The following is an 18610-nucleotide window of genomic DNA, read 5'->3' on the forward strand; positions in this document are numbered from 1 at the left end:
AAAAAATCGTACTCATTCTGGATTGTAACATGATTTGAGGAGCCTACACTTTCTTCATCTTCCTCGCGCTCCTTGGTGTAAACCACAGTGTGAGCCTTTGCCTTGAGCTCTTCTTTACACGAAACCACAAGTTCCACCCGCCGCCTCATTCTAGAAGGAATTAAACTTTTGAAATCCTTTCGAACCAACTGTGAAGCAGACGTTGTAACTTTTAAATAACTTCTCATATTCTTGTTTTTCTTCAATGGACCTAACCTCTCAAACACAGAGGTTCTTGCAGGCGATTCTCCAAGTCGATCAAAGACGGAAGGCTTTTTGTTGGGAGTAGCGACATCATCTTCAAAAGTTATATGGTTATTGCTTACCCTTCTTAGGGAAATGCGAATTGGCGGCGGTTGGCTATAGCCTAGGCCTTCACGTGCTTGCCTAGTTGTATCTTCTGATGGAAGTTTCCCTAACATTGATGGCTCATTAGGGTTGTACCCAGCCTTCACAAATAACTTGTAAGCATTGGGATCAAAACCTTCTCTTGTACGAATTGTGGGGAGTGTCATATCTCGCACTTGATTTTGAGCGATTGACTTTCCTTGCAGCTTCGGAGGCAAGTTTATTGCATCAATCCGTCTTATAGGAAGAGTTAACCCTCTCAATGCATTTTCTTGAAGGTTAGATGATTGGTCTTCTTCTTTCTTTACTTTTGGAACATAGCGAAGTCCAGAAGTCAGCTTTTTCTTCGAAGACATGATCTTCCCTTCATTAAGATTGGGACAAGGTTCTTTAGGGTCAATTTTTACCTTTTCAACAGCTACATCGATTCTTTTGGTTATGACCTTATCGGACATGATTGGTTTAACATCATTAGACTTAGACCCTTTAACAACATAACTTTTCAAATAGAATTTCGCATCGGCAAAGTGTGTCTCAACTTCGGTGAAAGGGTTATTATCTGCAACTATCTTCCTTTCAATTCCGCCTTCAAGATATTTCAAACATTGATAGTAAGAAGATGAGACAATTCTATTCTCATGTACCCAAGGCCTGCCAAGTAATATATTGTATGACGTCTTTGCGTCGATCACATGCATCCATGCGCTTGATCGCAAATCTTCCATGTGGATCTCTAATTTAATAGAGCCTATGGACCTCTGCTCCCCTTGATTAAATCCTTGTATCAACAGACGACTTCACTAAGTTCTCCAGTCGTGATGCCAAGTTCCTTCAATGTGTGGATAGGTAAAATGTTGACTCCAGATCCTTCATCTATTAAGATTCTATTTATCTTCTTCTCTAGCACGTGACCCACCATATACAAAGGACGATTGTGTAGTGTTTCACCAAACAGAAGATTGTTATCTGTGAATGTGATTTTTGTATCACATGTATAAGCTTCTTGGGAAGAAGGTTCAATAGGCTTTTCAGAAGATGAAGGAGCCATCATTGACGAGATTTCCCTTGTTGCTTTTTCTTCGCCACTAGGAGACACTTTTGGTGAGGATTCTCTCGTTGTTCCTTCTCTGTCAGTTAGAGACACCTTCATTGTTTCTTCTTTATCTGCATTAAAACATGATGCCTCGACATTTTCTTGAGTAGACTTTGTGCGCAACCAACTTGGTAAGAATTCTTCTAGAGTTACAGGATGTCGGGGTTTCTGGTAGTGATGCACTTCTACCTTCGCCTTCTTTGGGCGCTTGATTGATTTCTGCTTCATCGGTTTTTTCACCATTTTCTTTCTACTTGGTTTCTCACATGATTCTTTTTGTAAGCTTGACTTGTTGCGTCTTCGCCTAGTCACAAGAATCCAGCCTTCATCACCATCTATATCAACTTGAGATTTGTCTAGCTCCAATAACTCTTCTTCATGCTTTTTAGCGATATGTATTTGGATCGGATCGAGCGAGCCGAATGTGATGGAGATTTGATTAGAACTAGCTTTCTCATCATCAAGGACAATCTTCTTTTCTCTAACCAATTGCATCACTCTATCCTTGAAGACAAAACATTTTTCAAGAGGATGACTCACAAGTCTATGATATTTGCAATAATTTGGGTCATCAACTTTTCCAGCTTCATCAGGCCGCTTCATCTCTGGCAACTCAATGAGCTTTAATTCAAGCAACTCATCGAAAATATCAGAAACATCAGAATCCAAGAAGGGGTATTCCTTTTCTTGCATTTCCCTTAGGATTGATTTTTGGTCTGAACGCGCTTGAGAACTTGTTCTCACACTTTGCTTCTTCCCTTCCTTCGTAGTGAACTTTACAGGTGACACATTAACATTCATTGACTCTTTGTTGTCGTTCTTGGGCACAAATTTGCTCCATCTCTTAGGTTCCTGCTTGTCTCTTCCTTTGCGAGGGTCATGTACAAACGTCATATCCTTTCCTGCAGAGGACATGCTCAATTCCATATCATGAGCACGAGTAGCTAGATCTTCAAAGGATTTTGGTTTTATTCCTTGTAAGATATAAAGAAGCTCCCAGTGCATCCCTTGGATACACATTTCTATTGCAGAAGCTTCACTAAGCCTATCCTTGCAATTCAGGCTCGCGTTCCTCCATCGATTTATGAAGTCTATGGCTGGTTCATCCTTCCTTTGGCGAGTATTCGTAAGTTCTACCATGCTTACAGTACGCCTCGTGCTATAGAATCGATTGAGAAACTCGTGCTCTAGTTGTTCCCAACTATCAATAGAATTGGGCTCAAGATCTGTATACCAATCAAAGGCATTTCCTTTTAGAGACCGGACAAACTGCTTGACAAGATAGTCTCCATATGTTCCAGCATTATTACATGTCTCCACAAAGTGTGCAACATGTTGCTTTGGATTTCCTCTACCCTCAAATTGTTGAAATTTGGGGGGTTGATAACCAGCAGACATTTTTAAGTTATCAATTCTTGCAGTGTATGGCTTGGCATACATATGAGAAGACTTGGTGGAGACTTCATACTTATCTTTGATAGTGCCTTCAATGAACTCCTTCAAGCGATCGAGTGGGATCATTCCTTCAGAAGAAACTGGCATCTCATTAACAATCGGTGCTTTCTTTGCAGGATCTCCAATCTCTTGAACTTCAACACATTTTCCGGGCGCATGACTCGCTTCTCCATCTAAAAGTCCTTCCATTCGATCCATCAACTTATCGATTCTAGACTCTTGGTGTTGTACATGCTTTGTCAATCCTTCAACCAACTTCGTCAGATTTGCGAGTTGTTCCTCAGAGGAAGAAGCAGCAGCCACCATTGTTTGCATGATCATTGGAGATGTAGGAGAGTAGCATGGATTGTCGCGTAAGTTGATCTTCAGTGGACTCACATTACGCGATGCACGTGGAGGTGACTCGTTCGTTGAATCATAGCTCTCCCTTGTGGTAGAGTTCTTGGAACCAGATTGCTCAAGGAGAGCCAATGTCTTCTTGATCTTTTCAGCAACACTGCTTCCTCCTTCTAAAGCGTTTGCGGAGACACTTGATATTTTTGTAGTAGACCCAAAAACTGGAGTTGATGCGGATGACACTTGAAGTGTTTGTTGTCCTAGTGTAGCAGCCTTGCTTCTCGTAACAGCTCCGAAACTTCCAAAGGTAACACCCAAAATGCCTTCAACTTCATTAGAGAACTTGGAGCTAGTAGCCTTAGAGGCAGTTGATCGGGAGTTGTTCTTCATAGAAGTTATCTCGATATTCTTTGATGCTTGAAAAGTTGAGATGAGAGGTAGAGATTGTCCCACTGGGCGTGCCAGAATTTGTAGACAATAAAATTCGCGTCGAGAAAACAATAATCAAGAACGGAAAATTATGCAACAATCATTTTATTGATTTAAGTGCGAGTGTTACAATCTCTATTATTCCTCTGAATTCGCCTTTTCAAATATAATTCAAAGGCTCTTGAGCTTGATCTTGAACTTGAGATTGATCTCGATCTTGATCTCTATCTTGATCTTGATCTTAAACTTGGACTTGGACTTGGACTTGATTTTGAACTTTATCTTGATCTTGAACTTGAACGTGAACTTTATCTTGATCTTGACTTCTAGTTGAATCCAAGGGCTTTGAGCTTGATCTTGAATCTGGCGGTCTTGATCTTGATCGTTCTTGATCTTTATCGTTCTTGATCTTGATCGTTCTTGAGACTTGAATGTTCTTAAAACTTGAATGCTTGAATTCTTGAACTCTTGAACTTGTAGAGAAATCTGCAGCTTTTGATCCACGAGCTTTCTCTAGCTTCTTGTTAAAATTCTTGGTCCCCTATTATGAATTATGAGGACCCCTATTTATAGTTTTAAAATAGAGGAGTTGTGTTTAGAAGAGGACTCCCCCCGGCCAATCAAATTTAAGTGACATGGCATATGGGCTTTATGGAGCGGACTTTAATTAAATTCATATTTATTGAATTTAAATAATTAACTCAATTATATTAATCCATAATATTTATTTGGACTAATATATTAATGAATTTAATATAATTCCAATCATTTTATAAATTTATATTTAATAAATTTTAAATGATTACAGAGAGAATTTAAGAAAATGAAATAAATGATAATAATGACAAAGTTATATGTATATTTTTAACTTGGAAGAAGACGGAAGAAAGAGAAGAATTAGAGGGAGATTTGAAGAAATAAATTAAATATTAATAATTTTTTTTTTTTGAGTTTTTTGATTAAAAAAATCAATAAAAACAGTTTTAAGAAGATGCCATCTCACCTTTTTATTATCTAATTTTAGTATTGTATATTTTAGTAGAAAAAATAATTTAAAAATTCAAAATAAAAAAACAAAACAAATTTTGTAAAAACAAATAATACAATGCTTATAAAGTTATAATAATTGATTCCTGGGATTAAACAAATAAATAAAAGAAAGTAAGAAAAACAAAGAAAGGAAAATGAGTGATTTAAGAAAATGATATCAAATAATATTAATATGAAATTAAGGGAATGTAAGAAGAGATGAAATGAATTAAAATATGACTATTTTAAATATAAAATTGTAAGGTAAAACGTTTAGTTTTTTAAAATTAGCAAAAAGGCTAAGCAAAAAACTATTTAAAAAATAACAAATATCTTATTTATAGTTTAACAATGTCTCATCAGCAAATAGCCTCTATTTTTTTTCCTTATAGCTAATTGGCAATACCTTATAATAATAAATTGATATAAATTTTAATAAATAGTTGTTTTTTTTCTCTATATAATTCTTCCTTGATCTCCTTCTAATTTAATATAAATTCCATAAATAAATTGAATTCTTTATCCAAATGTTTTTTCTTGCCATACCAATTTATCTATATCCAACTTTATATAAATTGTTCACAATTATAATATTACGTTTAGTAATTTATTAATAATTGAAGGCTCAAAAGTGTTATTAGTTCTATTGGCCAAGGATATTTGTGTCAAACATAAGTTGAAATTAAGATATTTTGTTCTGATCCTACATCTTGAGATGACAAATAGAATATAACATGATAATTGCAAGATAAACTTGCATAAATTTGGTTAGGCCGGCGATGATAGGTGGATCTGGTAATTGGTCTGTTCCGATTTTGATTGATGCGTCTGACATGGCATTTTCACGATTAAATAATATTTCATAAATTTGTAAATACCTTAATTAGCGTCTAATAAAAATAAATATTTTTAATCCGCCTCCCTGCTCCCCGTATAGTCATGTAATTTGGACGAAAGCTCAGGCAATTGTGTTGAAGTTTCGTAATGTGTTGTTTTATTTCTGATGATTTTTGTTTTGAGCTTTGTAGGGTTCTTTATTTTGTCCACAAATATTTTTTGGATATCAATAAAATGGGACAAAATTCGATGAAGAAAAGAAAAGGAAACTAAGACATTTTAGGAAGGAATACTATAGGAATTGTGTTGAAGTTTCCTAATGTGTTGTTTTGTTTCTGATTTTTTTTTAAGAGTTTGAGCAAAATATAGATTATAATAAAATTTAAACTAGTCAAGAAATAATAAATTGACAAATAGTTATAACAACAATGAAATCAACAATATAATAGGTGTTTGACCATGTGATATCATATTATCATATGAAATTATGATATGAAATCAGTGTTTGAACATGCGATTTTACGCTGATTTCATCTCATGATTTCATATCTTGACATGAAATCCCAAATTCACCGAAAATCATGATTTGGACTTTAAGGTACGTTTGGTATGGAGCAAAATATTTATATTTATTTATTTATGTTTGCATTTTAATTGGTCAAAAGTGTTTTAATTTGCTTACTGTTTGGTAAGTAAAAAGTATTTATATATAATGAGATAAATGCTTACCATCAAGATTTATAGTGGAATGGATAGAGTCCCTCTATTCCTAACTACAAACTTTTCAGATCCAAATTTAAAATGAAAAAACTCCTGTTATAATATGTTTTTCCTTTTAATTAGTCATATACAACACAAATTAAAATTAATCGAGTCAATTCATTTTTAATATCGTGAATGATATATCAAAAATTTAAATCTTTTCATTCTAGAATGTACTCTAATGTAAGAGGATAAAATATAGTCCTAAAGATACTACTAGGATTATTATCTTCTCAAATGAGAAAAATCTACATGTTATATTCTTGTAAATTTATTCTTCAAATTGTTGATGTGTGACATGTAATAATAATAAAAAATATAGTACTATACAATACAATATATTATGAAACAATAAATAACAATCATTGAAACAAAGTGTTACTCTCTCATTGTTGTGTTTACTAAAAATGTCTTACTCAAAATAATTATCATTTTTGAAATGTTTCTATTTTTTGTAACAAAATTAAGCATCTTGATACTTTAAACTTTTCGTATGTTTACTTCTTTATATTTGATTTCCTCCTTTACCCAAAGCTTTCTCCTTTCACACTTCTCGTCAAATTTTCTCCTACACACACGCATTTACTAATTATTATTGGAGCTAATAGCATTTGTGGTCCTTTAATTATTAATAAATTGTAATTTAGTATACTTGTGATATCTGATTAAATAAAACACACACATTGTTGAGATGATACATCTTTCAGTTAGTTAGCACTGTTTCAGTTAGTTAGAGAATCAGATTGGTGGACCCAGTTAATTATTATTGTATACAGAGTTAGTTGAGTCAGTTAAGATTGAGTCGTGTAGATTAGATATTTTGCTTAAACGTTCATACATGTATATATATGGATGATAGTACTTGGAATAAGATACTTTTCTTTTCCCCAATTAATCTTCTTCAATTCGTCTCTCTGCTGCAGTTTACAGAATTCATCTCACCTCTATTGATGGAGGTTCAGTAAGCTTGATAACTCTGTTTTCGACATGGTATCAGAGTACAGTGTGCTTCTCTCTCAAGCTTACTTCACATAAATCTCAGTCTCCATTATGAATCCACTCGATCATTTTTTTTCATTCATCAATCATGGTTTCCACTGAAACAGTCACTGAAACTCAAATTGATACAGGAACTCAAGTCGATCATACAGGAACTAACCCACTCTACTTGCATCCAGCTGAAAGTGCTGGATCTACACTTGTGTCGGTCATTTTCGATGGTACTGGATATAGATCTTGGAGGAGAGGAATTCTACGGGGTATCTCAGTGAAAAATAAAATGGGATTCATCAATGGAAAATGTGTCAAGCCTGCTGCAACAGATCCGACCTACGGGCAATGGGAGAAATGTGACGACATGGTCACTTCGTGGATTCTGAATTCACTTTCCAAGGACATCGCAGATAGCCTTCAATACGTCAACACTGCAAATGAACTATGGCAAGAGCTGGAGGATAGATACGATCAACCGAATGGTGCTAAGCGCTATCAACTCCAAAGGGAGATCACTGATTTAACTCAAGGAACACTTGACATCACCGGATACTATACAAAATTGAAGCGGTTGTGGGAAGAGCTAAATGCATTGGATGTGAGTGTTTCATGCAGTTGTGCCTGCACATGTGGAGCAAAGACAAATGTGCACAAAACTGAACAAGACAAATAGTTGATTCAATTTTTGATGGGGCTTAACGAGATCTACACTGTGGTGAGGGGGAATATCTTAATGATGAACCCTCTGCCATCTATAGCACAAGGTTTCTCCATTCTTATTCAGGAAGAAAAGCAGAGAGAAGTCCGACCTCCAAATCATTCTCTCATGGAGTCCACATCTCTAAATGCTGGTGTATACAATACTGGAAAGAATAATTTTAGGACAAACTACACTCAACACACCAATGCTAACAATTCAAAAGGCTATACCCAACAAGCAGGCATTGANTGCATAATGCCTACCTTAACAGACCAAGTTTCTGCCAAACCCACCAGCATTTTGAATGCTCTTTTTGCCAAAAGAAACCATATTCCTTTCACTGCCCTTAGTTGTGCCAATCAGCAGTCTTTGAGAAGTTTTTCACATGACAGTGAGCCCAACTCTTATGAGGAGGCTGTCATGAACCCTGCTTGGCAAGCAGCCATGACCCAAGAATTTGATGCTCTACATGCTAATCACACTTGGAATTTAGTTCCTTTGCCTGCAGGTAAGAAGGCCATAGGCTGTAAATGGGTGTACAAAATCAAACACAAAGCTGATGGCAGTGTTGAAAGATTCAAAGCAAGGCTTGTGGTGAAAGGCTATACCCAACAAACAGGCATTGATTACACAGAAACCTTTTCACCCGTGGTCAAAATGACTACAGTCAGGGCATTGCTCAGTGTTGCTGTTAAAAAGGGTTGGGGCATGTATCAATTAGATGTTAACAATGCATTCTTACATGGTGACCTACATGAAGAGGTTTACATGGAAGTCCCACAAGGGCTGCATGTTGATGGTCCTGTTTTGGTTTGTAAATTGAAGAAATCTCTATATGGTTTGAAACAGGCTAGCAGGCAATGGTATGATAAACTCACTGAAGCTCTCTGCACAAAAGGTTTTGTTCACTCAGCAAGTGATTACTCCCTATTCTACAAAGTCACATCATCCTCAACAGTGTTTGTTGCTGTATATGTGGACGACATTATCCTCACAGGAGATGACCTCCAGGAAATTCAAGACCTTAAGTCTTTCCTACACCTTCAGTTCAAGATCAAAGATTTGGGCAAATTACACTATTTTTTGGGACTAGAAGTTCTCTATCAGACTAATGGCCTTCTTATTTCTCAGAGAAAATTCACATTAGATCTACTCAAGGATTTTGATTGTCTTGGATATTCTCCTGTTTCTTCTCCCCTTGATAGTTCTGTCAAATTGCATGCTTCAGAGGGGGCGTTATTACCTGATCCTACTCACTATAGGAAGTTAGTTGGCAAGCTAAACTTTCTCAGCAACACACGTTTAGACATTGCCTATAGTGTACAACACTTAAGCCAGTTTATGCAATGTCCCAGAGAACCTCACTTCAAGGCTGCCATACATGTTCTCAGATACCTGAAGAGTGATCCTACCTTGGGTTTATTTTTGTCAAATGCTCCACACTATGACCTCAAGGCTTATTGTGACTCTGATTGGGCCTCATGCCCAAATTCCAGAAAATTAGTCAGCGGATACCTCGTTCTACTAGGAGATTGTCCTATTAGCTGGAAATCTAAGAAGCAAGAAACTGTGTCATTATCATCTGCCGAAGCAGAGTATAGGTCCATCAGGAAAGTTGTTGGAGAATTGGTTTGGCTTAGAAGGCTCTTGATTGAACTGACCATTCCATGTTCTGATCCTACTCCAGTGTTTTGTGATAGTCAAGCTGCTGTCCATATTGCTCGAAACCCAGTGCTTCATGAACGAACTAAACATATTGAGGTAGATTGTCATTTTGTTCGAGATAAGCTACAAGATGGGTTCATATCTCTGCACCACATTTCTACTGTAAATCAGTTGGCCGACATTTTAACCAAGGCTCTCACAGGAATTAAACACACACATCTCTTAAGCAAGTTGGCTGTGACATCCTCACTTCCAACTTGAGAGGGGGTGTTGAGATGATACATCTTTCAGTTAGTTAGCACTGTTTCAGTTAGTTAGAGAATCAAATTGGTGGACCCAGTTAATTATTATTGTATACAGAGTTAGTTGTGTCAGTTAAGATTGAGTCGTGTAGATTAGATATTTTGCTTAAACGTTCATACATGTATATATATGGATGATAGTACTTGGAATAAGATACTTTTCTTTTCCCCAATTAATCTTCTTCAATTCATCTCTGTGCTGCAGTTTACAGAATGCATCTCACCTCCATTGATGGAGGTTCAGTAAGCTTGATAACTCTGTTTTCGACACACATAATATATATATATATATAGATAGATAGATATATGACTTTTAATTAATTGAAACATGCCATTTTTAATTTAATTGGCATGTGAATATTTACAAATATAGTATGATAATCAATCATTTCAACACTTATTAATACTAAATTCACCAACTTTTAGCTATTATTAAGAAGTCTTATGATTAATCAAATAACTTGATTTTTAACCTCTTACGTTCTTTTAATAAATTTGGAAATCAACCTATTAAGAATTTCATATTTCAATCGTTGTAATTTGCTCAATGTATGACCATTGTCAAATAGTTGGCTTATGTTTCAAAAGTACTACTTATATTTAGATCTATAAAAGACGATCAGAATAAACTATTCCAAAATATATAGATAGAATGTTTGCTAACTAAGATGGTTGCAACTTTACCATAAACCAACCGTACAACATTTTTCATGTACACACTTAGACCATTGTCATATTTTACTTATATTTGAACCCATTTTATAGCCCATGCAATCATATAACATTTAACAAAACTTATTTACTTTGTTTTAGAGAGGCGGGTAATGAGTTATGTTTGATTCGTTATTGCAAAGTTGATCACGCTCAAAATTCCTCCTAAAAAGGATAAGCGATCGCTATAAATATAATTTGATTTTTAAGTTCAGAATCGAATTCTACATAGAACTAAAAAGTAGAGTATAACGAGAGCAAAGCGTAATTTTTAGGTATATTTGTAATTATTGGATCTAGACAATCTTATAATGACTGAAGAAAGAATTTAGGAGACTTTCATAGACACATTATATAAATAATGATTAAACTTGAGATCCTTTATTTATTAATAAATTGTGATTTTAGTTATTCGTATATTTGACTAAATATATTGACTTTCAATTAAATTAGAATATACACTTTTGATCCATTCACTTGTGAATATTTACAAATATATTATGATTATCAATTTTTCATCACTGAATTACTCATCTGTTATATATTATATTCATACCTAAAGGAATTCAAAAACACACATTTTCAATTAATTAAGAGTTAAATTTGCTATGTCTTTTTAGCTCCGATAAATTTACTATGCAAAGAAACACACATAATAAACACATAACGATTTTAATAATGATCAAATAATGACAAAAGAACACATAAAGTCTTTATAACAGATTATTATATGTATTTTTAATGTCATTATAACAATTACCATTATACTTGTATAATGAAAATAATAGTAGTTTGTGATTTTCTCCTTATCCTTTTAATTTGTGTACTCTTTATATCCCAAAGAAAATAACACTAGAATTGTTTATTATTTAGATGTCAAATAACTTTTTTAACTCAATTTTTCAATTACATGAAAAAACTTTTTTAACTATAAAAGTTTTAATTAATATTACTCTTGTTTCTCCCCCACACAACTCCATTTTTAAAAGAATTTAAAAGTTGATATCTTCATTTTCATCATTTTTATTTTCTTCTTTTAAATCTATTTTGATATGTGTTATTTGAATCAATGTTTTTTCAGAAATAACTTCTCTACCTCCATGAAATAGAGATAAAATCTGCACATATCATACGTCATCAATCTCTACTTGTAAAATTATATGGTATGTTATTGTTAATTCTCATAATCTATAAAGGTGTTATTTTTGGGATTGAAATAATTGAAAATTTTAAAAATGGTTGACTACCAGTCAAACTCTTTATTCCACATGGTTGTCTCTCATTGGCTGGTCAAACTTGAAAATTCTCATAATTTGAGAATTGGGCCTTACCACCTTAAGCAAGCCCAGCCCACTTAAAATCCTTAAAATGGAAATAGGAAAAACAACAAGAAGGAACAATAGCACTTTGGTCCCAATTATTAATAATTTTTATTTTAATTCTTAAAATATTTGATAAAGCAAATTTAACTCTTAATTAATTGAAAATGTGTGTTTTTGAATTCCTTTAGGTATGAAATATAATATATAACACATGAACAATTCATTGATGAACAATTGATAATCATAATATATTTGTAAATATTCACAAGTGAATGGATCAAAAGTGCATATTCTAATTTAATTGAAAGTCAATATATTTAGTCAAATATACAAATAACTATAATCACAATTTATTAATAAATGAAGGATCTCTAGTTTTATCATCATTTATGTAGTATGTCTATGAAAAGTCTCCTAAATTCTTTCTTCAGTCATTATAAGATTTCTAAAATTGTCTAGGTCCAATAATTATAAATATACCTAAAAAAATAACTTTTATGTATATATATATTTACTTGTGCTAATCTGAAATAACATTTCTATCTCTAACTCGAAGTAAAGTCCGCCTACGTCTTACGCTCTACTCTCTTCACAATTTACTTTATTAAATTACGCTAGGTACGTTATTATTTATTTTTGCTTGTGCTAAGCGTTGTTCTCTCCGCACAACACTTTATTGAACTATGCTGGGTACGTTGCTGTTTATTTTTTTTTGTGCTAAGCTATTTCAAGATTAACAAATTAGTTTCTTCTCTACGCATTCCACTTTATTGAATTATGTTGGGTACGTTGTTGTTTATTTTTAATTGTGCTAAGCTATTTCAAGATTAACAAATTAGTTTTTTGTTTTATGTGTTGCGAGAAAATTGACAACAAGTGTTATGGTGGGGTTGCTTTATCCTTCCTTTTCCCTTTTTCCCCTTTTTTGCTGCATTTTTTTTTTGGAAAAAATATTTTCATGAAATGAAAAGAGAAAATCCATTTAGGCATAAATTAATTTGAGATGGTCAACCAACAAGGATTGTGGTGTGGAGTGGTAAGTACTCCTTCATCCTTAATCAAGAGGTCTCGGGTTTGAGCCCCTTTGGGTACGGAGTCACCTTTGTTACCCCACGAGACTTTTCGACGCGAATTCAGATTTAATCGGACTTCAATGTGGGTACCGGACACCGGGTGGAAAACTAAAAAAAATAAAAATTGAGATGGTCAAAGAAAAAGATTTTTCTAATTCCTCTTCTTTTTTTTTAATTTGTTTTAATTTTTTTTTTACCTTTTTGTTCTTTGCATAATCTTGATCCTCTTATGCTTCAATACCAATTTGCCTTTCTGAATTTGTTTCACTGAATCTTTGTTAATGTTTAAGTCTTCATTTACTTACTTTAAGCAGTGTTTGGTACTTACTCAGAGGAGAAAAAGTAGCGGCGAAGTTAGAATTTTACTAAAAGTATTGCAGTGGCGGCTCAAGATAATTAGTGGTCTAAAACCAAAAATAAATTTGAGACCTAACTTTTAATTATTTTTTTATTTTTTATTTCTGAGATTCAAAGTTATTTCTTTCTTTTTAATAAAAAAACTTTATTTTTTTCTACGGTTTTAAACTTTATATATATATCAAAATGATTTTTAATCTTGCGGTCTTAAACATATTATGTGGAAGTGAAATTTAAAAATTGACCAAAAAAAAATATTCTTTAATATTTCGAAACAAACTAAAAAAGACAAATAAGTTAAAAAATGTAGTTCTTTTTTGTTAAAAAAGACTTATAATAATTTTATTATTACTAAAAAATTGAGCTCTAGCATTGAGCCGCCCTTGAAATATTGAAATATATAGAAGGAAACATAAGAAAGAAGCAGGAGGATTAAGTCAATATCTAATATATATACATAAAAAAAATAGTAATTTAATCTTTACGTATACGGTGTAATTTTTCAACAGAGTCAGGATTTTACTAAAAATATTGAAATATATAATAGGAAACACAAGAAAGAAGCCATGAGTATTAAGTCGGACATCTAATATATATACATAAAAAAGTAGTGAAATATTAAGTCGGACATCTAATATATACACATAAAAAGTAGTGAAATTTAAGTTGCGATATAATTTTTCAACGAAGGGGATTCTGATGAACTCCTTGTGCCCCCTAACTCCGCCCCTAGCTGGAAATGCATGTTCATTTCTATTGCCTTAAACTAAAATCTCAAATATGCATTAGATTATTATTGGCTCACCTTGTTTGCCCTTTTTGTTAATGCTTTTGAAACAAAATTATAAGAGGAAGGAGGGATGTCTTATATATATATATAACGTCAAATATATAGTAAATGTTGAATCACCTTTGACTTCTAGGTGTGTTTACTTCTTTATATTCAGAATCTCTTTCGTGAAAATTGTGGAAGTAGCTTTTAGGCCTAGAATATCATGTTGTTTCTCTTCTTTTCCAAATAGATATTGTAATTATGTTATGACAAACAAACAAATCGTTGTAATTAATATACTATGTAATTTTCTTACTATTATTTAGAAGTATTAAGGAAATGGTTGTGTTGTTTATATCCTTGAGGATTAAGTTCATTTATATGGTTCTTTGATATTGCAGTTTAAATCTCTTTTGTGTTGCTTGTACTAAAGTGTTGACCATTAATGGCCGGGTTCAATGATCATGTTGCTAGTGGAGATTGGATACCACCTAGCCCTATCCCGAGCCCGAGCTCAAGAGCACTCATCTCTTCACTGCTAGCTGATGATTTTGGATGGTCAGCTCATCTGGAGGAAACTAATGAAAGTAGAAACCTCGTTGTCGAGCCTCAAGAGCATGTCACCTGGTGCAACTCTGATGGGGCACAAACTGGTGCAATGACTGATCAAACAGTGAATGTGAGTGCACCATCAGAGCAGAACACGAGTTCTCGTGGAGGGCTCATGGAAAGAATGGTAGCTAGAACTGGATTTAACGTCCCGAGGCTGAATACAGATGGCCTTAGACCTCCTTTTGTGTCACAGAATCAAGAAGTTAAGTCTCCTTATTTGAGTATTGCTGCTGGTCTCAGTCCATCAATCCTCTTGTATTCACCTGTTTTGCTCTATAATTCACTGGTATGTACCTCACACTTCCTGTTTAAGATTGAATGTCTCTCTCTTCTATTTGTTTTTAATAACCGAGAAATAGCATAGTGTTTTTATTCTTCGATTTTGATTATCACCTGTACTTTTTGTGCTTTGATTATCCCATTATTTTGTTGGCATTGCTGTTCTTTCCTCTGTATGTCGTGTGTTACTCCCATTTCATGTTATTAGTTGTCGTTATTACTCTCATTTCTGTATTCTCTTTTTTAAACTGCTTGGAAATGCTTTATAATATGCCAAGGTCCATCAGAAATAGTCTCTCTATCTCGACAAGGTAGGGGTAAGTTATGTGTACACTCTAACCTCACTATAGCAAAAGAAACATTAGTGGCAATAGATCTTCCTTTTTAATATTGCCGCAAAAACATTTAGCGGCAATTGAGTTAATGTTATTGCATCCTGAGTCACTAAAACCTTTAGTCACATCTGTAGAGAGTGCTGGTTATAAATACCTATGTTTATTATTGCTACTAAATATAATATAGCGGCAATTATATTTTTGCCATTAAATCCTTTATTTGTTGTAGTGCCTCCCCATAGGGATTATACCAGGGGTATGTTGTTAATAACTGAGAAATCTCTGAAGTCCAGTGGTGCATGGTCTGAAACTTGGTTAATAATGAACTCGTCCCTCTATTCTTCTCCACTTAAGTATCCGGCCTTTTGTCTGCAGCACGGTTTGAATTCATGACGTGCGTCTAATCCACACATTATGTGTTGCACTCTTACCACTAGACCAAAATCCTGGGGACCATTTAGATTGATTGTCTAGTATTGTGTAAGCAGCACATAGATGATGTGCTGGATTTGTCTTGCTTATTATAGGCTAGTCTCTAGATTATGTTGTGAAACTGGAATTTGTCTAAACTGTCAAAGAGGTTTGCTAACACAATAGACCCTGGTCCATTTAGTGCACCATATTTTTCAGTTGAAGTTTTCGAAAATGTGTTGAAGCTGCATTGTTAACGTGAATCGGCAGCCTGTGATTCCCGAACTGAAATATGGTAGAGTTTGTTCTATTTTTCCTTTAATGCTGTTGGTGTTCCAAAAGTTCCTTCCGAAGTATCCTCAACCCGAGCAGAAGTGCAATGTGTCTGGAAACTTGCTGCCAACCGGCAATCAGCCGCCAAAGTTCTTGCTTTTGATGTAGATATGATTCAAATACACATTTTTGCCACAGGTTTATCCATCTCCTACAACTGGACTATTACCATGTGCCTCAGGCAACGAGAGTAGAAGTGTTATGTTGACGACTGAAGCTGCAGATAAGAGGAATGAGACTGCTTTAGGGACTAATAGTTCATCTTCTTTGTCTTTCAATCCAATTATGGAGACTGGCGGAGTAACCACAATATCTCTCTCTCATGCACATGCGTACACACATATTGCATAGTTTCCTGTCTATTTCCAGTCTCTGAATGTGTTATTACTCTCGGTTGCAGGTAAACGAGTTTAGTCAAATTGAGGGTTCAGTTCATCCAAATAACTCTCTTCAACTTCATAGTATGGAAGCAACTCAAAATGAACAGATATGTCATGAAACAACTGATTTCCCTATGTTTACTGAAGAGGATGTCCGGGGTAGTGATAAAAATCCAGAGATAAGGACCTTTAATGCAGTTGGTGGTAGTACGGAGCATTCTCCGTCTCTTGAAGAGCAACAGGATGAGGACACTGATGGTGATTCTTCAGTTGAAGATGGTTATAATTGGATAAAATATGGGGAAAATCAAGCTAAAGGAAGTGAGTATCCTCGGAGTTTTTATAAGTGCACACATCCAAATTGTCTTGTCAAGAAGGAAATAGCGCGATATCATAAAGGTCATGTCACGGAAATTATATACAATGGGGCTCACAATCACCCAAAACCACTGCCAAATCAGATATCAGCCCTCGGATCTTCAAGTTCATTTGGTGACATGCAACTAGACAATGTGGATCCAACTGGAACAGGTGCTAACAGTGAGCTGGCTTTGGAAACCATCCAACAAGGACCTACTGCTGGAGGCCTCGAGTGGAAGAACGACAATCTTGAAGCAACGTCATTAGCAGATTTGCACTCTGAATACTGCAAGGGAGCTACCACTTTACATTCAAATGATGCTCCGCTGGGATCAGCGGATGCGGTTGACATATCATCTACTTTTACAACTGACGGAGATGATCATGGTACTCGTGGCAGTGCATCTCTAGATTGTGATGATGGAGGAGATGAGTCCGAGTCTAAAATAAGGTTTTTACATCTTCTGCACTAAAATGTAGGATTTCCGATATATTACATCATATGGACCTGATTGTCATTTTTCTTTTCTCTTTGATCTTTGATAATCTAGGAAGATAGAACCGGATGCAACAGATACGAGAAGCGTCAGCAGATCAATCAGGCAGCCAAGAATTGTGGTACAAACTATCAGTGAGGTAGATGTCCTTGATGATGGATATCGCTGGCGCAAGTATGGGCAAAAGGTGGTTAAAGGCAATCCAAATCCTAGGTTTGTCGTGTTCATTTACCTATTTCATCCTTAAAAGTTCCTAAATTATCTGTTGTAAGTTTGAACCTGTGGCGTGCGCCTGAGACACACATCACTCACTGAATTGTTTGCTTGAACTGATAGATTACTTCCCTTTGGCAGGAGTTACTACAAGTGCACAAACCCCGGCTGCAATGTCAGGAAACATGTCGAGAGGGCCCCATTCGATCAGAGGTCTGTTATCACCACTTATGATGGGAAGCACAACCATGACGTTCCAGCAGAACGCAGCAGTAGCCAAGTTAGCTCAGGTGCTTCAAACTCTCGCTCCAACCCGATAACTACTAATGCTCAAGACCAGGTAGGTAGGCCTGAGCCTAAACAACTTCAGAAGACCAGCAAGCGTTATGGAAAGGCTCCCTCATTTGGTCCTACCTCAGGATCTAACAGTTTCGAAACTAACCAGCAGCAAGGTCTAACCGATCTTTCTATGACCGGATTCAACTCTGATCAGCACCAGTTTTCAGTCCCTTCCCATCCATATACAGGATGGCTACAACCTGTTAACGATGCTGGTTTCGTGCTTCCAGAAGGAGAACCAATACCAGATCCTAATATGAACTACTCCAATGCCTCATCAACTTATCAGCAAACTATGAATGGATTGCCTCCTGGACCTCAGATGTGAAACTTTGCCTTATTCTAGAATAAGAAAGAAAATGCTAACTTTACATCTATTTGATGTAAATTTCGATACAAACTAGCAACAATAACTGAATTTGTAGGTGAGAAAGTCTCGTCGTAGTCAAGACTTATATCTCTCAACTGTGTCACAAGCCTTGTGCTTGACTCTGAGAACCTATTTGGTTCTAATACTTTTGTGTTCTTTCGAGTTTCGAAAGATCAACTAGTTCCTAAACTGTGTTCTTTCGAGTTTCGAAAGATCAACTAGTTCCTAAACTTGGTTGATTCTCTAATATTATGGACA

The 18610-nt window shown here is 35.0% G+C and overlaps 1 protein-coding gene across 1 annotated transcript; it reads left to right on the forward strand.

Annotated features, from left to right (window-relative positions):
- The first annotated feature begins 14651 nt into the window (after positions 1–14651).
- On the forward strand, positions 14652–18610 carry LOC125865618 (probable WRKY transcription factor 2). Its single transcript, XM_049545822.1, has 5 exons — positions 14652–15121; positions 16332–16493; positions 16594–17384; positions 17485–17643; positions 17785–18610. The coding sequence occupies exons 1-5, from the start codon at positions 14669–14671 to the stop codon at positions 18308–18310; spliced, it is 2091 nt and encodes a 696-aa protein (XP_049401779.1). The 5' UTR covers positions 14652–14668; the 3' UTR covers positions 18311–18610.

This window comes from Solanum stenotomum, chromosome 5 (assembly GCF_019186545.1).
Source record: "Solanum stenotomum isolate F172 chromosome 5, ASM1918654v1, whole genome shotgun sequence".
Taxonomy (NCBI): Eukaryota; Viridiplantae; Streptophyta; class Magnoliopsida; order Solanales; family Solanaceae; genus Solanum; species Solanum stenotomum.